This window comes from Vigna angularis, chromosome 7 (assembly GCF_016808095.1).
Source record: "Vigna angularis cultivar LongXiaoDou No.4 chromosome 7, ASM1680809v1, whole genome shotgun sequence".
NCBI lineage: Eukaryota > Viridiplantae > Streptophyta > Magnoliopsida > Fabales > Fabaceae > Vigna > Vigna angularis.
In genome coordinates this window covers 3,475,428-3,496,268 of record NC_068976.1, presented here as the reverse complement: position 1 = coordinate 3,496,268, position 20,841 = coordinate 3,475,428, and the positions used below count along the sequence as shown (strand labels likewise).

General features: G+C 39.5%; 1 protein-coding gene across 8 annotated transcripts in view; it reads right to left on the bottom strand.

Moving 5' to 3' along the window:
- The window catches only part of LOC108337622 (uncharacterized), a 32,921-nt gene that overhangs the window by 527 nt on the left and 11,553 nt on the right, over window positions 1-20,841 (bottom strand). For 5 of the 8 annotated variants that reach the window (XM_052880049.1, XM_017574182.2, XM_052880053.1 and 2 more), the window contains 3 exons: window positions 20,000-20,113; window positions 5,319-5,450; window positions 134-214 (listed from right to left, as the gene is read on the bottom strand). In XM_052880049.1, the coding sequence (XP_052736009.1) occupies window positions 134-214; window positions 5,319-5,450; window positions 20,000-20,113 (327 nt within the window). The other 3 variants (XR_008250380.1, XR_008250379.1, XM_017574186.2) reach the window with 3 other exon arrangements.

The following is a 20,841-nucleotide window of genomic DNA, read 5'->3' as shown; positions in this document are numbered from 1 at the left end:
ATTTCATGCACCATCTAGAAATGTCCATGAAATATATATAGTATGTATAATAATGTTACAGCAGTGAAACCATTGGCTCTCTAAATTGAAATAGCAGAAAATAAGGAAGAAAGGAAACAGAAGATGGCCGTACTTTGGCTTTATACTTCTCATCCTCCGAAACAACGGTAAATAAAAGTTCTCTTCCTGGCCTTGTCACAACATATGTAACAACCTGCAACGTTGTCACACATGATCATGAATCAACAAAAGTGTGCGGCAGTTAATTTAACCGACAGTTTACTATTTTATATTTTGAGTAGCAGCAGGTCACTGTCATGAATTTCTCCAAAAGATGAATGTAGTATGGAGTATAATGTTGAGAAAGGTAAGAACTGCATATGCTGAAAAACCTCTGTTTTAAATACACAACGAACTCAATACTTCTATAATGAATGTAAGAAATACAGAAAGACAAATTCCTAAATAATTACTTTATTTAATTACAGGAACCTACCTTTTATCCACCCGGTCAAGGAAAGCACTGTCTGGCAAACGGCAGATTAACTAATTTCTGTGAACTGACACAGGGCTCCCTGACTCTGTTGCCAAGAGGTCGATTATCCATAGGAACATACACAGTCGGCTTAAAGCAAAGGACTAAAATTTGATCTTATAAACAAATCATGGCAAATACCTTCCTTCATGCCACGACATTCAACATCAAATCAGGCATGCTATTATTCCTATGGATGCTTGATAAGCACGACAGTGTTAGATGGAGGTTTACTAAAAATGGTGATTTATCTATCAAGGATGTTATCAAAATATTCACTAGACTAAACCAATTGTGCCATAGGGAAACAGAATCTGGAACAAAGACATTACTCCTTCCAAACCTTTACTCTTCGGAGACTTTTTCATGATGTTACGTAAGAATGATCCATCTAGGAAACTTGGAGTTAGTGTGATATCATTTTCTCCTGATTGCTATGATGCCTCGGAAATTAGGATGTCCCTCTGCAGCTAGGTTGTGGAGCAGGCTTCAAAACACTACCAGTACTATGGGAAATGATAGATATATTACGTATTATGTTAATTAGAGAAACATAGATGTTAGATATATTACGTTTTATGTTAATTAAGGAAATGTAGACTTTTGATATTGTTTGATATTGGTAGATATTGCTTTTAACAATATCTTCTATTTACCATATTTATGTTTAGTTTTTATATATACTTGTATAATTCTTCATTATAAATATATTACCATACATATTTTTCACTAAGTGTGTTTTAGACATGTAGGGAGATTAATCCCATATATATTTTTCACTATATTCAACATGGTATCTAGAGCCTAAAGCTTTTGATAGTCAATATTTGAATTTTGAATTCATTGAGATTGGTATTGGTAGATATTGTTTAGGGAAACATAGACTTTTGATATTGGTAGATATTGTTGATATTGTTTTGAACAATATCTTCTATTTACCATATTTATGTTTAGTTGTCATATATACTTGTATAACTCTTCATTATAAATATATTACCTTATCTATATGTTGTAATTAGAGGAAATATCTATAGAATTTCTTATAGAGAAGATATCTATAGAATCTTCCTAATTAGAGAAAATATTTGTAGGACTTCTAGAGTATTTTTCAGTATATTGTTTCCTTATTTCCCTGTTTTAGAAGATTAGATTGTTTCAGAGGAAGGAGGAGAATGCAATAGACATGAACATAAATAATAAAAGTTATTCTCTTTTCAAGATGGTATCAGAGCTCCCAACCTTGGGAACTCCGTTTCTGCTGCAATAGTAGCACCGTCACCGTTGTCCGGCCATTGCAACTGTCGTTGTTGCCCGACCACTGCGGCTGTCATAGTAGACAATTGGGGTCATTGTTAGGGTAGAAAGGTGCGCCTAGCTATGACAAGACCCACTAGCCGCTGCCATCACAAAAAGGGTCGTTGGAGCCTTTTGAGTCTATTCCATTGGTCGGTGACGTCCCATTTGACTCAGATTTGAGCATATCTGAGTTTCAAGTTCTACTCCTTTTTCCCAGTGTAGCCCACACGTCGTCTCGTCTCAGATAGGGTCATCAGAGATACTGATTGCATTCCAAGTCATGTCTAAAATAAAAATTATTTCTTTGGGTCCTAATGATCTTCCAAATGTGGTGGGTGCCTATTGGTTGGATGTTTGGAATTTACTGAGACGATCCACCACTACCAAAACAGCATCATACCCTTGGGATTTGGGCAACTTTACTATAAAATCCATGCTTACTTCCTCCCAAATAGCGTTCGGTATGGGCAAGGGTTGTAGCAACCCAAGTGGAGAAGATGACAGGTACTTATGTTGTTGGCACACCAGGCATCTTGCAACAAAATCAATTACTGCTTTCTTCATCCCTATCCAGTAAAGTGATTGAGCTATCTTGCGGTACGTCCGGTATACCCCTGAATGCCCCCCGTCTGAGTCATGTGAAATTCAACTATTAGCTTAGGGACCCAGGTGGATTGAGCCGAGATCACCAGTCTCCCCTTGTAGTGCAGTTTGCCTTGCTCCATGGTAAAAGTCGGGTGTGAGTTGGGGTCCTTCTCGAGATCTTCCATTACCTTCTTCAATGCTTCATCTGCCTCAACCTCCTTTAGAATCTCCTCAAAGTCTTGCCAATAAGGCCTGGCCACCACCCTCAATTCCTTCTCGTCCTCCATACCTTCCTTCCTTTTTCGAGATAAAGCATCTACAACTGTTGGTAGCCCGTGTCTTATACACAATTTCAAAATCATACCCCAGGAGCTTTGCGATCCAATTATGCTGGTTTTGAGTGATGTGTTGCTCCAATAGGTATCGGAGGCTCCTTTGGTCCTTGTGAACTACAAATCTTTGGCCCAAGAGATAGGGTCTCCAGTATTGTATGGCCATAACCAGAGCCATGAGTTCCTTTTCATATACCGATTTATTCAGTGATCACTCCGACAGTACTTTGCTGAACAAAGCAATCGATCTCTTTCCTTGAGTTAGAACAACTCCTACTCCTCCCGAAGCATCACACTCAATATGGAAAGGTTGGTTAAAGTTAGGTAGAATCAACACTGGTGCAGTAGTCACGACCTCCTTTAATCTAGACATGGCCACATCAGCTTGCTCGGTCCATGTGAACTGCCCCTTCTTAAGCCGTTCGGTTAATGGTTTGGCGATCTTCCCATAATCCTTCACGAAACGCCTGTAGTACCTCGTCAGGCCCAGAAACCCCCTTAAGGCTTTTAGTGTCTTGGGTCTTTCCCAATCCATCACTGCCTTCACTTTGTCTTGGTCCATCTCCACCCCCGTTTCTGAGATCAAATGCCCCAGATATTTTATTTGGGTCCTGCTCTTCAACCGATCGGCTCTGGTCTTCCTCCTTCCCCCGTTCGGTCAGTCCTTTCCCCTCTTTCCCCCATTCGGCTTGATCTTCCTCCTTCCACCGTTCGGTCTTCTTCTTCCGTCCTATACCTTTTTCTCTCATATACCTTCCAACCCTTAACATGATCCTTGATTGATAATTGTTAAAAAGTGGACTTTAAGCCTAACACAACCCTACAAAACTAGCTTGTAAGGTGAATTTTTATACACTTATATATTATAAATTGGCATGATCTAGTCAATGTGGGAATTCCAACAAACCTTCCTTACACGGAGGTATATACATCTTGAGTATAGAAGTAAACATTAATGGATGGTCGAATAGTGGGTGGAACAATATGCCTAAGTCGCATAATTAGTGATATCTAACTTATCAATGGGCAAGTGCACATTAACAAAGTTAGTAAAGACTGATGGGCTAGACACACTAGTTGCAGAAGAGATATCGGAAGACACCATGGAAGAAGAGAGAGAGAAACCCTAAAACACCTCCAATCAAGGCAACAAGCATAGATCTCGAAAGAGGAGAAGGAGGCGATTTCAGTGCAGTTGATCATTGCCCAGATGATATGATCCTATCCTGAAAATAGTATGATTGTTTCTGAATTTGATTACTCTCATAGGATAAACAAAGAAAATTAGAGAAGAACACAAAAATAAGACAGATAGAGACACCACAATCTAGCAAATTGATGAGTCAGTGAAGATTCGCCACAAAGATCTTAATGTTTTACAAGAACCATTGTTCTATAACAAGAACCAATAGAATCCTCTCGCAATGAATTCAAAATTCAAATATTGACTATCAAAAGCTTTAGGCTCTAGATACCATATTGAATATAGTAAAACTAGGTATAAGATTAATCTTTCCTTGTGTCTAAAACACACATAGGGTAATACATTTATAATGAAGAATGATACTCTATATGGCAACCAAACATAAATATGGTAAATAAAAGATATTGTTAAAAACAATATCAATAATATCTACCAATATCAAAAGTCTATGTTTCTCTAATTAACATGAAACACAATATATCTAACACCCAACAAATCCCACTAGAATATGATCTAATAATGGTTCTGATACCATGTTAAGAAGTGGACTTTAAGTCTAACTTTACCCCATAAAACCAGAGCCATGATTTAGAATCTATACTAGCAAACCTCACCTTACAAGCCGATTTTGTAGGGTTGAGTTTGACTTAAAGTCCACTTCTTAACATGATATCAAAGCCATGACTTAGAGTCTATCCTAGGTAAATATGTATTTTGTTGGGCATATTGTTCCACTCACTATTAGACTACCCATTAATATCTAGTCTCACACACAAGATATATATACCTCGATGTGAGAGGAGTGTGTTGGAAATTCCATATCAACTAGTAATAAAGCCAGTTTAGACTATACAAGTGGGTACAAACCTCACTTTATAAGCCAGTTTTGTAAGATTGAATTAGGTTTAAAGTTCACTTCTTAACATGGTAACAGAGTTATAGATTAGAACATATCCTATCAAGATTTATATTTGTTGGACATATCATTCTACCCATTATCAAACCGCTATTGGACCACCAATTAATATTTAGTTCCACGCTCGAGATGTATATACTTCAGTGTGAGAGGAGTGTATTGGATGTCTCACATTGACTAGTGATAAAGCCAATTTATAATATATAAGTGAGTGTAAATCTCACCTTACAAGCCGGTTTTGTAGGGTTGAGTTAGGTTTAAAGTCCAATTCTTAACAACAATCATGCATTCTAAATTTTGTTTCAAGTAGACAACAATATTTTATATCATACAATGAACCTTCACATATACTTAATTCACTTAAAAAGACACATTTCTAACACGATATATTGTTAGTTGTTGGATTCTGTTTAAAAAGGAATCACTATTTGTTAAGTTGTAGAGAATAACCTTTCTCAATGTCTCACAAATGGCAACCGCAACCCAATTTGGCCAGACAGCCAGAGTAACTAAATTTACGAAGCCAACAAACGGTGTTGCACATATAGCTGTAGTCACCCCAGCAATAGTAAGAATGCGTCCCTGTACAAGTCATACATAGTTAACGTTAGTAAAATGAATCATTAATACTAACATTAAAGAATAAAAATCATGACTAAACTTTTTCATCGTCATTGTAAATAATATTGCCTCTTCAAAATGGTTACTTCATGTAGCAAAGGAAATAATATGGTCATAAAAAATTATTCTCCTATTATTCATCATTTACGCAAGTAAATAAATGGCAAAGTAGACAGTCCCAACAAACCCAACAGGTAAATAGAAAAAAATGTGGACCAGCCCATATTCCAAACAAGTTGTAATGTTAAGCCTAGTCCGACCCCTATGTCCGATAAACCATTTTGGTGTCCTACTCCTTCATTCATATAAAATAGCAAATACTAAGCACAACTTCCCAAAAACAATGTTGGATCCCAACAAGTTTATGGGACAAAGAGTCATCTGTCCAGGAGGGGTCTGAGACACCTAAGGCATGGAATGTGTATGTGAGTAAAAGGAAGATGGGAAGTCCTATGAGGTGCCATGAGTAGTGGAGAGGTTGTTAAACATGAGAAAATATTTTTTATTATTTGGATTCATGAGGAAGAGGGGGATGGGCGATCTGTTATTTTCTGATATTCTGTTAGAGGAGCTATGCTATTGGCATTTGGAGGTTTGCTCCTCTTGTAGTTTCCCTTTTATTGCAAATGATACATAATTCTCGAGTTTCTTCATATTTTCTGCTTCTACATTTACAACTATAATATTGGTCTGTAACAGAAAAATTGCAGAAACCTCTCTCTTTCAATATTTCATATTGGTAATTTGGAGATAATGACAAGTGAACTTTTTCTGAATGTTCATAGTTTCTCCACTCAGCTGAACAATCTATTTATATTCGTAAGGCAGTATCAATTCCTAGATTATTACTTGAATTCCATGTAACTCCAATGGGTGTTCAAGCATTTTCTCCACAATTGCCCCTTCCAATTCCAATTTGAGAAGTTAGGATGGATTAAATTACGGAGCTCCCAAATAAAAAGGATTTGATGTGATTCTAGTTGTGGTGGAGAAATTAAGAAAATATGGACATTTTATTTAATCAAACATACATACTTTGAATAAATAATTGTTGCGATTTGTTAAAATTATAGAAATAAGGAGTCAATTCTAATAATCATGAATATCTAGTTTATATATATATATATATATATATATATATATGTGTGTGTGTGTGTGTGATAGGTATCCAAAAATCACTAAATAGATGTAAAAACAGATTACATAGAAGAACTTAATTAGAAACCACAAACTGTTCTACCAAAGTGGTAAAAACAGAAAACATCAACATACAATTCTCCAGGTCTTTCGAGAGGACCAGTCTCTCCAGATTTTCTCCTTTACAACCAACTAAAAAATTGCCCACAATAATCTAACAAACAAAATATAAAAGATAATTACACAACACAACTGCAGAGGCTACAACTACATGCTAGGAATTTATAACTACCTGCCTCCTCTATTTCTTCTCACATAAACCTAGCCACTAAACCTATCAATACCCCTTCCATGAAGTTTCACCTTGTCCTCAAGGTGAAAAGCAAGAAACTCCTTGCAGATGGTAGCTGCTGCTTCCCAACTATTTTCAAAAGAGAGGAGATGCTGCCACTGGATTAAAACTTCCAAGTCGCCATCCTTATTGAATCGGGTATCCAAAAGAGCTCGGGGAGAAATATCAAGGATTAAATCCTCCGTTAGTGCAGATGGGAGGGCCTGAATAGGAGTTATTGATTGGACCATGCACTTAAGGAGAGACACATGGAAGACTAGATGGATTCGGGAGTGAGTAGGAAGTTCTAACTTGTAAGCAATTGCCCCTATATGTTCAAGCACCTTGTAAGGGCCATAGAATCTTGGACTTAGTTTTTCATTTGGTCTTCTTGCAAAGGACCTTAATCTATAAGGTTGCAATTTAAGATAAACCTAGTCATTCATCTAATCTCCACCTATAGCTTGAACCCGATTCTACTGTTAGGCTTTGCATAGTGTTAAATATAGTGAAGAAGATTAGGAGAAATCTCCCTTATGTGTTTAGCATACACATAGGGTAGTTTATTTATAATGTAAGATAAGGGTTAAACCCTAGATACAGAATGGGCTAAGCCCAATTAACAGAAACACACAACTTAACATCTAACACTCCCCCTCAAGCTGGAGCATATAAATCATATGTTCCAAGCTTGTTACAAAGATAGTCAATTCTAGGTCCTCGTAAGGACTTGGTGAATATGTTTGCCAACTGGTTGCTTGAGTTAACGAACTCAGTCTTGATATCTCCGGATATGATTTTTTCTCTAATAAAATGACAATCAACTTCAATGTGCTTGGTTCTCTCATGGAAGACAGGGTTAGAGCTAATATGAAGAGCAGCTTGATTATCACATATAAGTGTCATGTGAGTGGCATCTCCAAATTTCAATTCATTAAGTAATTGTTTAAGCCACACAAGCTCGCAAGTAGCAGATGCCATAGCTCTATATTCTGCTTCTGCGCTGGACCTTGCCACAACACTTTGCTTCTTACTTTTCCAAGATATCAGGTTGCCACCAATAGAGACACAATATCCAGAAGTAGACCTCCTATCAGAAGGGGAACCAGCCCAATCAGCATCTGAATAGCAAACGATTTTTGTATCGTTGTTAGGGCCATATAGCAAACCTTTTCCAGGTGATCTTTTAATATACTTCAGTATGCGAACAACTGCATCCCAATGGTCTTCACATGGGGAGTTTAGAAATTGACTCACCACACTAACTGCAAAGGAAATGTCAGGACGCGTAACAGTAAGATAGTTTAATTTACCAACTAATCTTCTGTACCGTTCAGGATCTGAGAAAGGCTCCCCCTGATTTGGTAAGAGTTTGATGTTAGGGTCCATAGGTGTCTCAACAGATTTACAGTTCATTAACCCTGTTTCCTCCAAGATGTCTAACGCATACTTCCTCTGAGATATGACAATACCATCATTGGATTGTGCTACTTCAATACCCAAAAAGTACCGGAGTTTGCCAAGATCTTTGGTTTGAAAGTGATGACAAAGGTGTTGTTTCATCTGAGAGATGCCAAGATAGTCACTTCCTGTGAGAACAATATCATCAACATACACTATTAAGTAAATACATCCAGCACTTGAGTGGCGATAGAACACTGAATGATCCGCTTCACTGCGAGACATACCAAATTGTTGAACAACACAGCTGAATTTACCAAACCAGGCCCGAGGAGATTGTTTTAGGCCATATAAGGATTTGCGAAGACGACATACCAATCCAGATGACTCCCCCTGAGCAACAAAGCCAGGCGGTTGCTCCATATAAATTTCTTCATGCAAATCACCATTTAGGAAAGCATTTTTGACATCAAGTTGGTAAAGAGGCCATTGTCGAAGAGCGGCCATGGCAATGAATAGGCGAACAGAGGTCATTTTTGCCACTGGAGAAAAAGTATCACCATAATCCAAACCAAAAATCTGTGTGTAGCCTTTGGCAACCAGTCGAGCTTTCAGACGATCAATTGTGCCATCAGGGCCAACCTTGATAGCATACACCCACCTGCAACCAACAACATACTTTCCAGATGGTAATTGGACAAGCTCCCAAGTTCCACTTTTCTGTAAAGCACTTAATTCATCCAGCATAGCTTGACGCCAGCCAGGATGACTTAAGGCATCACCCACAGATTTAGGAATTGACACAGAAGAAATGGATGAGAGACAAGTGTAAAAAGATGGAGATAATCTGTGGTAACTAAGAACAATATAATGGGGGAAAGGGTTACGGGTAGAGCATATACCTTTACGGAGGGCAATAGGCAAGTCAGACTCAGTTGCTGGAGCCGGAGGAGACACAAGAGGCGGCACTGGAAGTGAGTCATGAGGGAGACAATTGCAGCGACTATAAACCTGAAGGGGTGGTGGTGAAGGACGATCCTGTGGTGAATGAGAGTCTAAAGAAGGAGACAAAATGGGTGGAGCATCACCAGGAGGATCACAGATAAGAGGAATATCAACAGTAACAGGGAGAGGTACAGAACTAGAAGATAAATGTGTAAAGTAAAAAGAAGATTCATCAAAAGTGACATCAGCAGAGATATAATGACGATTGAGGGAAGGGGAAAAACACTTATAGCCCTTTTGTGACCGTGGAAATCCTAAGAAGACACATTTGTGAGACCTAGGAGATAACTTATCAAGACCAGGACTAAAATCATGAACAAAACATGTAGACCCAAAAACTCTAAGAGGTAATGGATGTAGAGGGTCTTGAGGAAATAAGATAGAATGAGGGATTTTGTTTGCTAGGACGGAAGATGACATGCGGTTGATAAGATAACATGCCGTGAGAACAGCATCACCCCAAAAACGTGAGGGTACTTGACCATGAATGAGAAGGGTACGAGTTGTTTCAATAAGGTGTCTATTCTTGCGCTCAGCCACCCCATTTTGTTGAGGGGTATAAGCACATGAGGTTTGGTGAAGAATGCCATGAGAAGCCATAAAATGTTTAAACTGTTGAGAAAGGTATTCACGGCCATTATCACTACGTAAAGTGCGAATAGAAACCCCAAACTGAGTTTTTATTTCATTGAAAAAAGTTTGAAAAATAGAAAACAACTCAGAACGATTCTTCATGAGAAACAACCAAGTACATCTGGAATAGTCATCAATAAAGGTAACAAAATACTGAAATCCTAAAGTTGACTTAACACGACTAGGTCCCCAAATATCAGAATGAACCAATGAAAAGGGGGATGACGCTCGTTGTGAAACACTACGAGGAAAGGAACTACGAGTATGTTTACCTAACTGACAAGACTCACACGACAAACTTGATAATTTGGACAGACTCGGAACAAGTTGCTGTAGTTTGGCAAGACTGGGATGACCTAACTGAGCATGAAGAAGGGATGGTGACTCCATGATTACGCCAGCATGTGGAGAAGGGCTGAGATGATATAGGCCATGAGACTCACATCCTGTGCCAATCATGTGTTTCGAACTCCGGTCCTGCAACCAAACAGAATCTTTGGTAAATGAAATAACACAATTAAGGGAACGAGTTAGACGACTTACGGACAATAAGTTAAAAGGAGACCCAGGGACATAAAGTACATTATCAATGGATATGGATGGAAAAATATGAACAGTACCAATACCATGAGATGAGACTCGAGACCCATCAGCCATGGTTATCGAGGGTAAATTAACCGGACATGACAAGGAAGAAAACAAGGACTTGTTACCAGTGATATGATCGGTGGCACCTGAGTCAAGGACCCAAGATCCGAGAGAGTGAGTCAGACCGACAAAAGGAGTACCTGTGTGTGTAACAGAAGCAGATGTAGTGGAACTAGAGTGCTGACGGTCCTCATACCATCTGAGAAATTCCTGAAAGAGTAAAGGGTTATTTATGGTATTTGATGAAGTAGGATGGTCTGCAGACGGTGATCGGGGAGGTGGATCAGAATTAGCCATTGCTATAGGTCGAAGAGGACGTCCATGAAGTGCATAACATCTATCAATTTTGTGGCCTAGCTTGCCACAGTGGTCACATTTTGGACGTCCGTTACCTGGTTGGCGAGACCGACTCCGATCATCAAGTTGGGCAGCCATGGAGAGGGAGAAACCCTAAAAATTCAAAATGCTCCGATTGACGCAACGACCACAGATCCAGAAAGAGGGCGAGGAGGCGATCACGGCGGTGCTGATCGGCGGCGGAAAGCTCCGGCGACGCGCCGGCACGCGCGGCGGCAGCGGCGGCAGCGACGACTCTTGCGGCGGCGCGTGGAGGCGCGTGAGAGGTCCGTTCGCCGCGATCTTCGTACGACGGTGGTCGCCCGGCCGAGACGCTTCCGATGGTGTGGTCACTGGTCGATTCTGGAACTCCGGCGACGGCGGCGGCGGCGGCGGCGGCGGCGGTGGCGACTGCGACAACAGCGGCAGTGATAGGTGCCGGAGACCGTGGAGTTGACTGGAACTATTCCTGTGCTCTAGATACCATGTTAAATATAGTGAAGAAGATTAGGAGAAATCTCCCTTATGTGTTTAGCATACACATAGGGTAGTTTATTTATAATGTAAGATAAGGGTTAAACCCTAAATACAGAATGGGCTAAGCCCAATTAACAGAAACACACAACTTAACATCTAACACATAGGTTTGCCCTTAACTCCTTTAAGAGCGCATCACCTTCCTATTGGAGTTGATTAACACTTTGGACTTTAGATGGAATAGTATTGCCCTTGAAAATTAACAGAGTGTCACGACCATAGAGAGCTTTGAAAGGGGTCACTTTTGTAGAGGCACTATAATTGGTATTAAACCAAAATTCAGCCTAGGGCAACCATTGTAGCCATTTCCTGGGTTGAGACCCTGTCATACACGTTAGATAAGTCTCTTAACAACGATTAACAAACTCGGTTTGGCCGTCTGATTGGGGATAGTAGGTTGTGCTAAACTTTAGCTTGGTGTCAACCTGTCTAAATAATTCACGCCAAAAATTGCTCAAAAACAGCTTGCCACGGTCAGAAACTATTGTGGAAGGGAACCCATGAAGTTTTACCACTTCTTTGATGAACAAGTGAGCCACTTGGATTGCTGTAAAAGGATGAGCGAGGGCCAAAAAGTGAGCATATTTGGTAAACCCCCAACAAAATCCATAAAAATAGTATCCTTGCCCTACACCTTGGGTAAACCCCCAACAAAATCCATAAAAATATCTTAATAGACCTGTGTAGGAATGGGTAGTGGTTGTAACAAACCTACAGGGGCCAATGTCTCTGTTTTGTTGCATTGGCAAACCACACACTACATCACAAACTCCTTGATATCATCCCTTCCTAGTAGACTACCCTGCTATCCTTTTAAAAGTCCTGAAGTACCCACTGTGGCCTCCTAAAGGAGACTCATGCAGCTCCTTGATGATTCCAGGAATGCGAGAAAAGTTCCTAGGTAACACCAATGTCCCATGGTAGAACAATCTTCCTTTCTTCAACTTAGACCCCTCACGAGCTCTCGGATTTAACAATAACTCTTGAATGAGAGAAACCAACTTAGGATCATGTTGTACACCGGCTTCCCAAGTCTACCATTCACTCGTTTGAAACAAAGACAACCATAAAGTATTGCCTCCTAGAGAAAGCATCAGCCACTTGATTCTCCTTGCCAGGGCAGAAACAAATCTTGAAATCATAGCCAATTGGCTTGGAAGCCCATTTAAACTGTTGTTCTGTTAGTAAGCGCTCCAGTGAGAAACTTGAGGCTCTTTTGGTCTGTAACAATAACAAAATGACTACCCATGAGGTAGTGTTCCCATTTCTGAACTGCTTGGAATATAGCCATCAACTCCCGCTCGTACCTGATTTTTGCTGACCCGGACAAGTCTTGGCTCCAAAAAGCCAAAGGTCGACCTTCCTGCAACAAAACAACCCCCAATCCTTTGCTAGATGCATGTTTTTCCAAGGTGAAAGATTTGGGAAAATTTGGGACCACCAATACTGGCAATTGAGAAACAGTACCCTTCAATGCGTCAAATGCTCGTTGAGCCTCAAGTGTCCAGTAAAATCTCTCCTTAGTTAATAACTGTGTAAGAGGTTTGACAATTTGACCAAACCCTTTCACAAATCTTCTATAGTATCCGGTTAACTCCAAAAACCCCTCAAAGCCTTGGTATTTTCTGGAACTGGCCAATTGGTCATAGCTTCCACTTTAGTTGGATCTGCAGTCACACCATCCTTGAAAATGATGTAACCCAAATACTTCAATTGTAGTTGGCCACAAACACACTTCTTATGATTAAGTATTAATTGATGACATTAAAACAACTTCAATATCTCCGCTAGATGAGCCACATGAGTGGACATAGTAGGGCTATAAACATGTATGTCATAAAAAAAATGAGGACAAACTTCCTTAAATATGGTTGAAGAATTTGATTCATTAAAGCCTGAAAAGTGGCTGGAGAATTAGTCAAACCAAAAGACATAACCAAAAACTCATAATGGCCTTCATGGGTTCGAAAAGCAGTCTTCTCAATGTCTTCATCTCTCATGAGAATTTGATGATAACCAAATTTTAAATCCAATTTTGAAAATGTGGTTGCACCCGCCAACTCATTCAACAATTCCTCTATGATAGGAATAGGAAATTTGTTGGCAATAGTGATCTTATTTAGAGCCTGATAGTCCACACAAAACCTTCACCCTCCATCTTTCTTATTGACCAATATGATTGGGCTTGAATAGGGATTGATGTTAGGTCTGATGATTCTTGCCTATAACATTTCTTTGACTAAGCGTTCAATCTCATCATTTTGTTGATGCGAGTATTTGTAGGGCCTAAGATTAGGAATAGATGCTCCCTCATGAAGATGTATAGCATGATCATAAGGACGATTAGGAGGAAGGCTAACTGGATCTTGAAAAACTTCATTATGCAACTCCAAAATTAGAAGTTGTACAGGAACAGTACTACCATTCGCTTCCTTCTCCTCGTCCTATTTAATCACATAACATGAGCCTTTGATCTTGAAATCACGCACCAACCTTTTCAAAGAAGATTCGGATTTGGATAGAGTGGGATCACCCACAAGGATGTGCTCCTCGTGCCCCTTACCAAATGTTAATCGTAAACTCCAAAATCAGCCCTTACCTCCCTTAGTGAAGCCAACCATTCCAATCCCAAGATAACATCCACACCCCTCAATGTGAAAACAAAGAAATCTTGTTGAATTTTCAGGCCCTGTACTTCAAGAATAAAAGCATGACACTTTCCCTGACAATGCACCTTATGTTCATCCCCCACCTCTACCATTTATGGAAGAGTTGGTTCTTGATGTAACCCACATCTGGCAATCAGGTCTGTTGAAATAAATTGTGTGAGCCTCCACAGTCCAACAAAACCACTACGTTCTCATGACCAATTGTTCCCCAAAGTTTCTAGCACTTCCTAGTTGTAAGCCTCACCATGATATATTGAGATAGTTGCAAAATCTGACCTATCTCTTCCTTCCCTTCCTCGTGAGTATCAGTAGGAGTTTGAAGGGTATCTAGGCAAGATAATTCCTCCTCAGGCATAAGCAACATATGCAACTGTTTATTTCTACAAATATGAGTAGGACCAAATTTCTCATCACACTTGAATCAGAGGCCCTTCTTAATCTTATCCTGTAATTCTTCCAGAGACAATTTCCAAAAAGGAGCTCGACTTGGCTGATCCACACTACGAAAAGTACCTGCAAAATTGCTGCTTTCCCCTTGACTATTGCTGGAAATATTAAAGCCTGACTTATCGGACTTATCGCAAGGTGGCACAATCACTTTATTGGATAGGAATGAAGAAGGCAGTGACTGACTTTGTTGCGAGCTTCCAGGCGTGCCAACAGCATAAATATTTGTCATCCTCTCCGCAAGGGTTGCTGCAGCCTTCGCCCATACCCAACGCCATTTGGGAGGAAATAAGTATGGCTTCTATAGTGAAGTTGCCTAAATCCCACGGGTATGATGTTGTCTTGGTAGTAGTAGACTGTCTCAGTAAATATGGGCATTTCTTACCACTGAAACACCCTTATTCTTCCCGTACCATAGCTAAAGTGTTTGTTAAGGAGATTGTCCGGTTGCATGGGGTACCTGCATCTATCGTTAGTGACAGGGATCCACTATTTCTAAGTATCTTCTGGAAGGAGCTGTTTAAACTGCAGAGGACCCAACTGAAGATGAGCACAGCCTATCATCCTGAATCAGATGGGCAGACCGAGGTGCTGAACAGGGTGTTGGAGGGTTACCTGAGATGCTTTTGCTCAGAACAACCAAAGGGATGGAGTTCAGTATTACCATGGGCGGAGTATTGGTACAATACTAGCTACCAAGAAGCGGCGGGGTGTACTCCGTTTGAAACAGTGTATGGGAGATCTCCCCCCTCTTTGCACAAGTTCATGCCAGGAGAGACCTTAGTGGAAGCAATCGGCCACGAGTTGCAGACAAGGGACGAAACACTAAAATAGCTAAAATTTCATTTAGCAAGGGCTCAGGAACTGATGGTGAAGCAGGCCAACAAAGCAAGGAGACCAGCAGATTTGGAGGTGGGAGATTGGGTGTACTTAAAGATCAGACCACACAGGCAGACCTCGATGTCGTCCAGACTGCATCCTAAGTTAGCCACTCGGTATTTTGGACCTTACCAAGTCACACAGAAGATCGGAGAAGTGGCTTTTAATCTTCAATTGCTAGATACCGCACGGATACATCCAGTTTTCCATGTATCCCAGTTGAAGAAGGCAGTGGGGGAAAGAAGTGTGGAGAAAGAATTGCCAACAGATTTGCAGGTGGAGGGACCGTCCTTTTGGCCGATCAGAATTTTGGATAAAGGACAGATACAACATAGGAGAGGACGAAGTGCAACAAGTGTTAATAGAATGGCAAGAGGGGGGACCGGATGGAGCAACGTGGGAAGATGCCATGACCATCAGAGACCAATATCCAGATTTCAACCTTGAAGACAAGGTTGATCATCAGGCGGTGGGTAATGTTAGGGGCTGGAAAGTGTATGAGTGATGGAGGTATAGGAGAGAGAGAGAAGAGGACCGAACGGTAGAAGACAGGGACCGAACGGTAGAAGGCGGGGAGCGAGTTGGCCAAATGGTAGACAAGGGGGAGCGACCAGATCGAACGGAGGAAGGCGGGGAGCGACCAAGCCGAACGGTGGGAGGCTGGGAGTGTGTCAGCCGAACGGTAGACAAGGGGGAGCGACCAGACCGAACGGTGAAAGGCGGGGAGCGACCAAGCCAAACGATGGGAGGCGGGGAGCGTGCGGACCGAACGGCAGATAACAGGAGCAACCATACCGAACAGTTGGAAGCCGCAAGAAAGCATCCTATATGCCGCAGTGGTTAGGATGGGCGGGAAACTAATTAGAATAATGAGAGAGATATTCTGAGAGGGTATTCAGCAAAAGTCAATTAGAGTAAAGAAGGTCATATCTTAGTATATATTCGGTATATGTTAAATATAGTAAATAAGGCTATATATATTCGGTATAAAATAATTATAGCAAATAGGGTTATTTTCTAATATTTTGTTACGTACCTGAGTACGTAAACTTGCTTGACACAACCTCTCACACACTCACAGACAATAAACAATGGTGAAACGTTGAATAGACCTCTTTAGTAAATGGAAATAACTGTATCATAGGAAATAAACAATAACTAGGAGCAGGGTCTCCGTCAGTTACCTGAGAGCCTAACCTCTCTTACAAAACTCACAATCAAAAAGACATATCTCCTCCCCCTAGGTTTCCCCTATCTTATTCCTAATCACTCCCTCTCGAAAAGGTAAAGAATAAAAGTAATTACGCCTATTTATTATGATTATCTGGTAAGAATATCTTTATCCTTATTTACCCTATTTAACTTATATGTAATAATATCCTGAGATACGACCATAAATTCTAATAAATGTCCCGCCCATCTTAATTGTTGTGTCAGTTAGGATGCTCCCCACTGCTCCCAACCGTTCGGTCCTCTTTCTCTCTTCCTTCTACCGCTCGGCCAGGTCCCTCTCCACCTTCTATCATTTGATCCGCTCGCTCCCTGTTATTAACCGTTCGGCCGTCGTGCTCCACCCTTTCCACCGTTCGGCCCATGTCCTCTACCGTTCGGCCATCGTGCTCCACCCTTTTCACCATTCGGCCCATGTCCTCTACCATTCGGTTCCCTTCTTTTTCTCTCTTATATCTCTTTCTCTCGTATACTTGCCAGCCCCTAACATATTCAGTACAAGTTGGGTGGGAAATAATTAGTATAAATAAAGGGAGAGTCTAAGGTTAAAGGCAGGCTTTTGATTTGAGAGTTTAGTGAAGGAGGTTATGCTCCAGAATAATTGACGGAGGTTATGCTCCCATTTATTGTTTACTTTTGTTTATTCAGTTATTCTTATCAATAAAAGAGGTTTATTCATCCATTTTCTATTATCTATTTGTCTGTGAGAGTGCGTGAGAGATTGTTCTGGTTAAGTTTCGTACTCAGGTACGTAACAGCTAGGTTCATACAAAAAAATGCCAACCAAATAATCCTGACGAATCCCCTTCAGAAACCCAGCATATTGTTGAATATAATCCTCCATCAACACCAATTGGCGCAACCCAATTAGAATTTCAAAAGGATTTTGAAGCATTATGGGTTAAAAATGGCAGACAACGACTACCTTCAATGCTTCCCACGTAGGATTTAGATTGCAGATTTCTCACCACTGAAACTAATTAAGGCCCTCCCTTCCAAAGCAAGTATGACAGCCTGCATTCGTTCCTCCTCAATAACTTCCTTCAATCGAAAATAACATTCAAGACAGTTAGTCCAACCATACACCTCCCCGCAAAAATTGGAATGTTCAGTTTCCTCCATTTTGAGGAAGACAAATGATGACTCGTCTCTTCCTCCCAATGTGACCTTGACCAACATTAATCACTAAAGCAGTTTCTATTTAAGAGCAATTGCTCCTCTATGAATAATATCAGAAACAGTTTTCTAACAGATTCTTCGTAGAAAACCTTCAGAATTTAAACCACTTGACATGGATATCATGTTCATACAATTGTTGAAAAAAGATCAAAAAAAGCAGTTAAATCCAATTTATTCAGCAGTGATGCAGCTGTGTTTCAAAAATTGCTTAAAAAGGGTCTTCAAAATACTAGTACCCACTTCCACTACTACAATTGCTCAGAAAGGTAATCATTTTGCAGGTTTTCATGTCCTCCACCAGAAAATAAGCTCTAAAGTTCTAAAGTGATTTGGAGCCTCATAACACATGGCTGACGATATTCATGTATTTAGAAAAGACACCAATTCCACAATAATTTTATTGTACGTAGTAGATAGAACAACTTCTAAAGTGATTGGTAAAGGTTTTGTGGTTACTTCTGACATCACTCTTGAATCAGTTTTATGTCCCTAAATTGGTCTGCAACATACGGTGCAGCAGTAAATTAACCTGATATTTAAAATGCAAAACTAAATTTCTTCCGCACATGTAAATTTGAGGATCATGACTCAAGTAGGAAGATTGGCAATGCTAAGGAATGATCAGAGCGCTACCATTTCAGGTCAGAAGATCGAAAGAAAAACATCAATACTGCCCATGTGTAGTTGCTTGATCAATGGATATAGAATACCAATCTCCCCTGTAATCGCAAAGAGATTTCCAAGCGTTCAATATTCTTGAGCAAAAACAAGAATCTGAATGCACACTTGAGCATGGGTGTTCTTTGCATTCTTGGGATGAATTCACTTGTCCATAAAGACAACCTTAGGAGAACGGATGTAGATACCAAGAGCCAACCACAAGAAATTTCCTCATGTCTACTTTACAAGTGGCGGCATTCCATAATTATTGAAACAGTTTGCATTTCCAAAAGGGGTTATCCACTATCTATTTTTTTCTTTTTTGGCAATATATGCATCTACCGGTTAAGTTACCAGAAAAAAAAATATTGTGAAATAAATGTTACTGGCAACAATTTTTTAAAAGAAAATTATTAAATCAATGGTAACTTCTTATAGCTTTTGTTGGAAGTACAACATCGACAAGAGATAAGGTCAATTTAGAATATATATATATATATATATATATATATATATATATATATAAGTGCAAACCTCACCTTACAAGCTAGTTTTGTGAGATTGAGTTAGACTTAAAGTCCACTTATTAACAACTTAAAAAAAAACTAAATCTAAAACCTAATTTAGGTTTTTTACAGCTTTGAAACTTAAAACTAAAGCACTTAGATTGCCCTTAATTACTTTGTGAACCAGACTACATGTAACTTTCATCAATAGTTCTATAATTTATTGTTTTACCGTTGATAGTCATTGTACAATGGTTAGAATTTTGACGTTTGCAGGGTTCTTCCCCGACAGCAATTTGTGATATTTGAGCTGGATCTCCTGGTGATAGAAGGTACACCTCTATATAATGTGTTCTTACTAGAGGGCCAACTCTACCTCATGGAAAAGAAAAATGCAGACCATAGTTGCTAGATCAAATACTAATACAGAATATTGCATTATGCCTCTTACGTGTTAACTTACTATTAGAAAAATATTTTCAAGAATCGCTTCAATGTGAGAACTCATCATTTCATCACAGAATATCTAAATCTAGCTTGAGCTCTAAGAATTACCTATGTATAAAGATGGGTTCTTGTGCTATGCTAAGGGTAATTTTAGAAACGCAAACTCAGAAATTTATACTTAGTCTACCAGCCTTGTCAAATTTTATTATTAGAAACAAGTTTGAACTTGTTGTAATTAGAGGAAAATCTTCCTAATTAGAGAAAATATCTGTAGCATCTCCTAATTTATTTTTCAGTATATTGTTTCCTTGTTTCCTTTTTTTGGAAGAATAGATTATTACAAATAGGTGTAAGGAGAATGTAATAGACATGAATGATAATAATAAAATTCATTCTCTATTCAAGTGAACTCAACTGTGAAAGAAAGATGAATATGTACCATGAGTTATTTCAGGAAGAGCTTACCGTCAAGGATAGCTGTCCACCAAGAATGAAAACAGCAATAAAGCTATTTATCTGGGCAAACAACTTTCTTCTTCCTGTAGAGCTGGTAACTGTGGTAGCAATCACACTCACTTTCTGCAATAACAGACTCCAAGCTTCAGAGGAAATATTTACAGACCAATGGGTGCTTGAAATTCCAACTTAAATCAAGCATAAATAAACATAGCATCGGAAATTAATCATCAAAAATTCATAGTGCTCAAATAGCATCAATTAAATTGTTTGTATGGGTTACACTCGTATTTCATTAATAGCTTGCTTGCAATAAACTAGAGGGGTTGTTATTATAAAAAATAAGCAGCAGATCCTGTACAATCAAGAATATATAAATATGTGTTTTTATTTATTTCCATATCATATATTTATTATTAGAGGATACCAAATCTCCTCTACTTATTGTATTGATTTTTCTCTCTCAATATAAATAAAGAATCCGTGTTCTCTCAAAAACACACAATTTCAGTTCAATGTCTCTCTCTTTCCTATAGTTTAACATGGAATCTAGAGCCCTCTTCAAAACCAGGTTGGCCTGGTGCACTCATTGTCTCCTGAGGGTTTTTATTTTTTTCAACAAACCTTTCTCTAGTAACTCATTTTGAATGGGACTTGTTCCAGTTGGACGTAAAGAATGTCTTCGTGCAACTTTAGAAGACGTGTGTACATGGAGACTCCCACAGGATTCGAAACTCATAGTAGAAGGAATAAGCTATGGTTTTTAACAAAAACCTTATATGATTTTAAGCAATCTCCAATTGCATGATTTGGGAGATTTAGAAAGCAATGGATTCTTTAGGATACAAGCA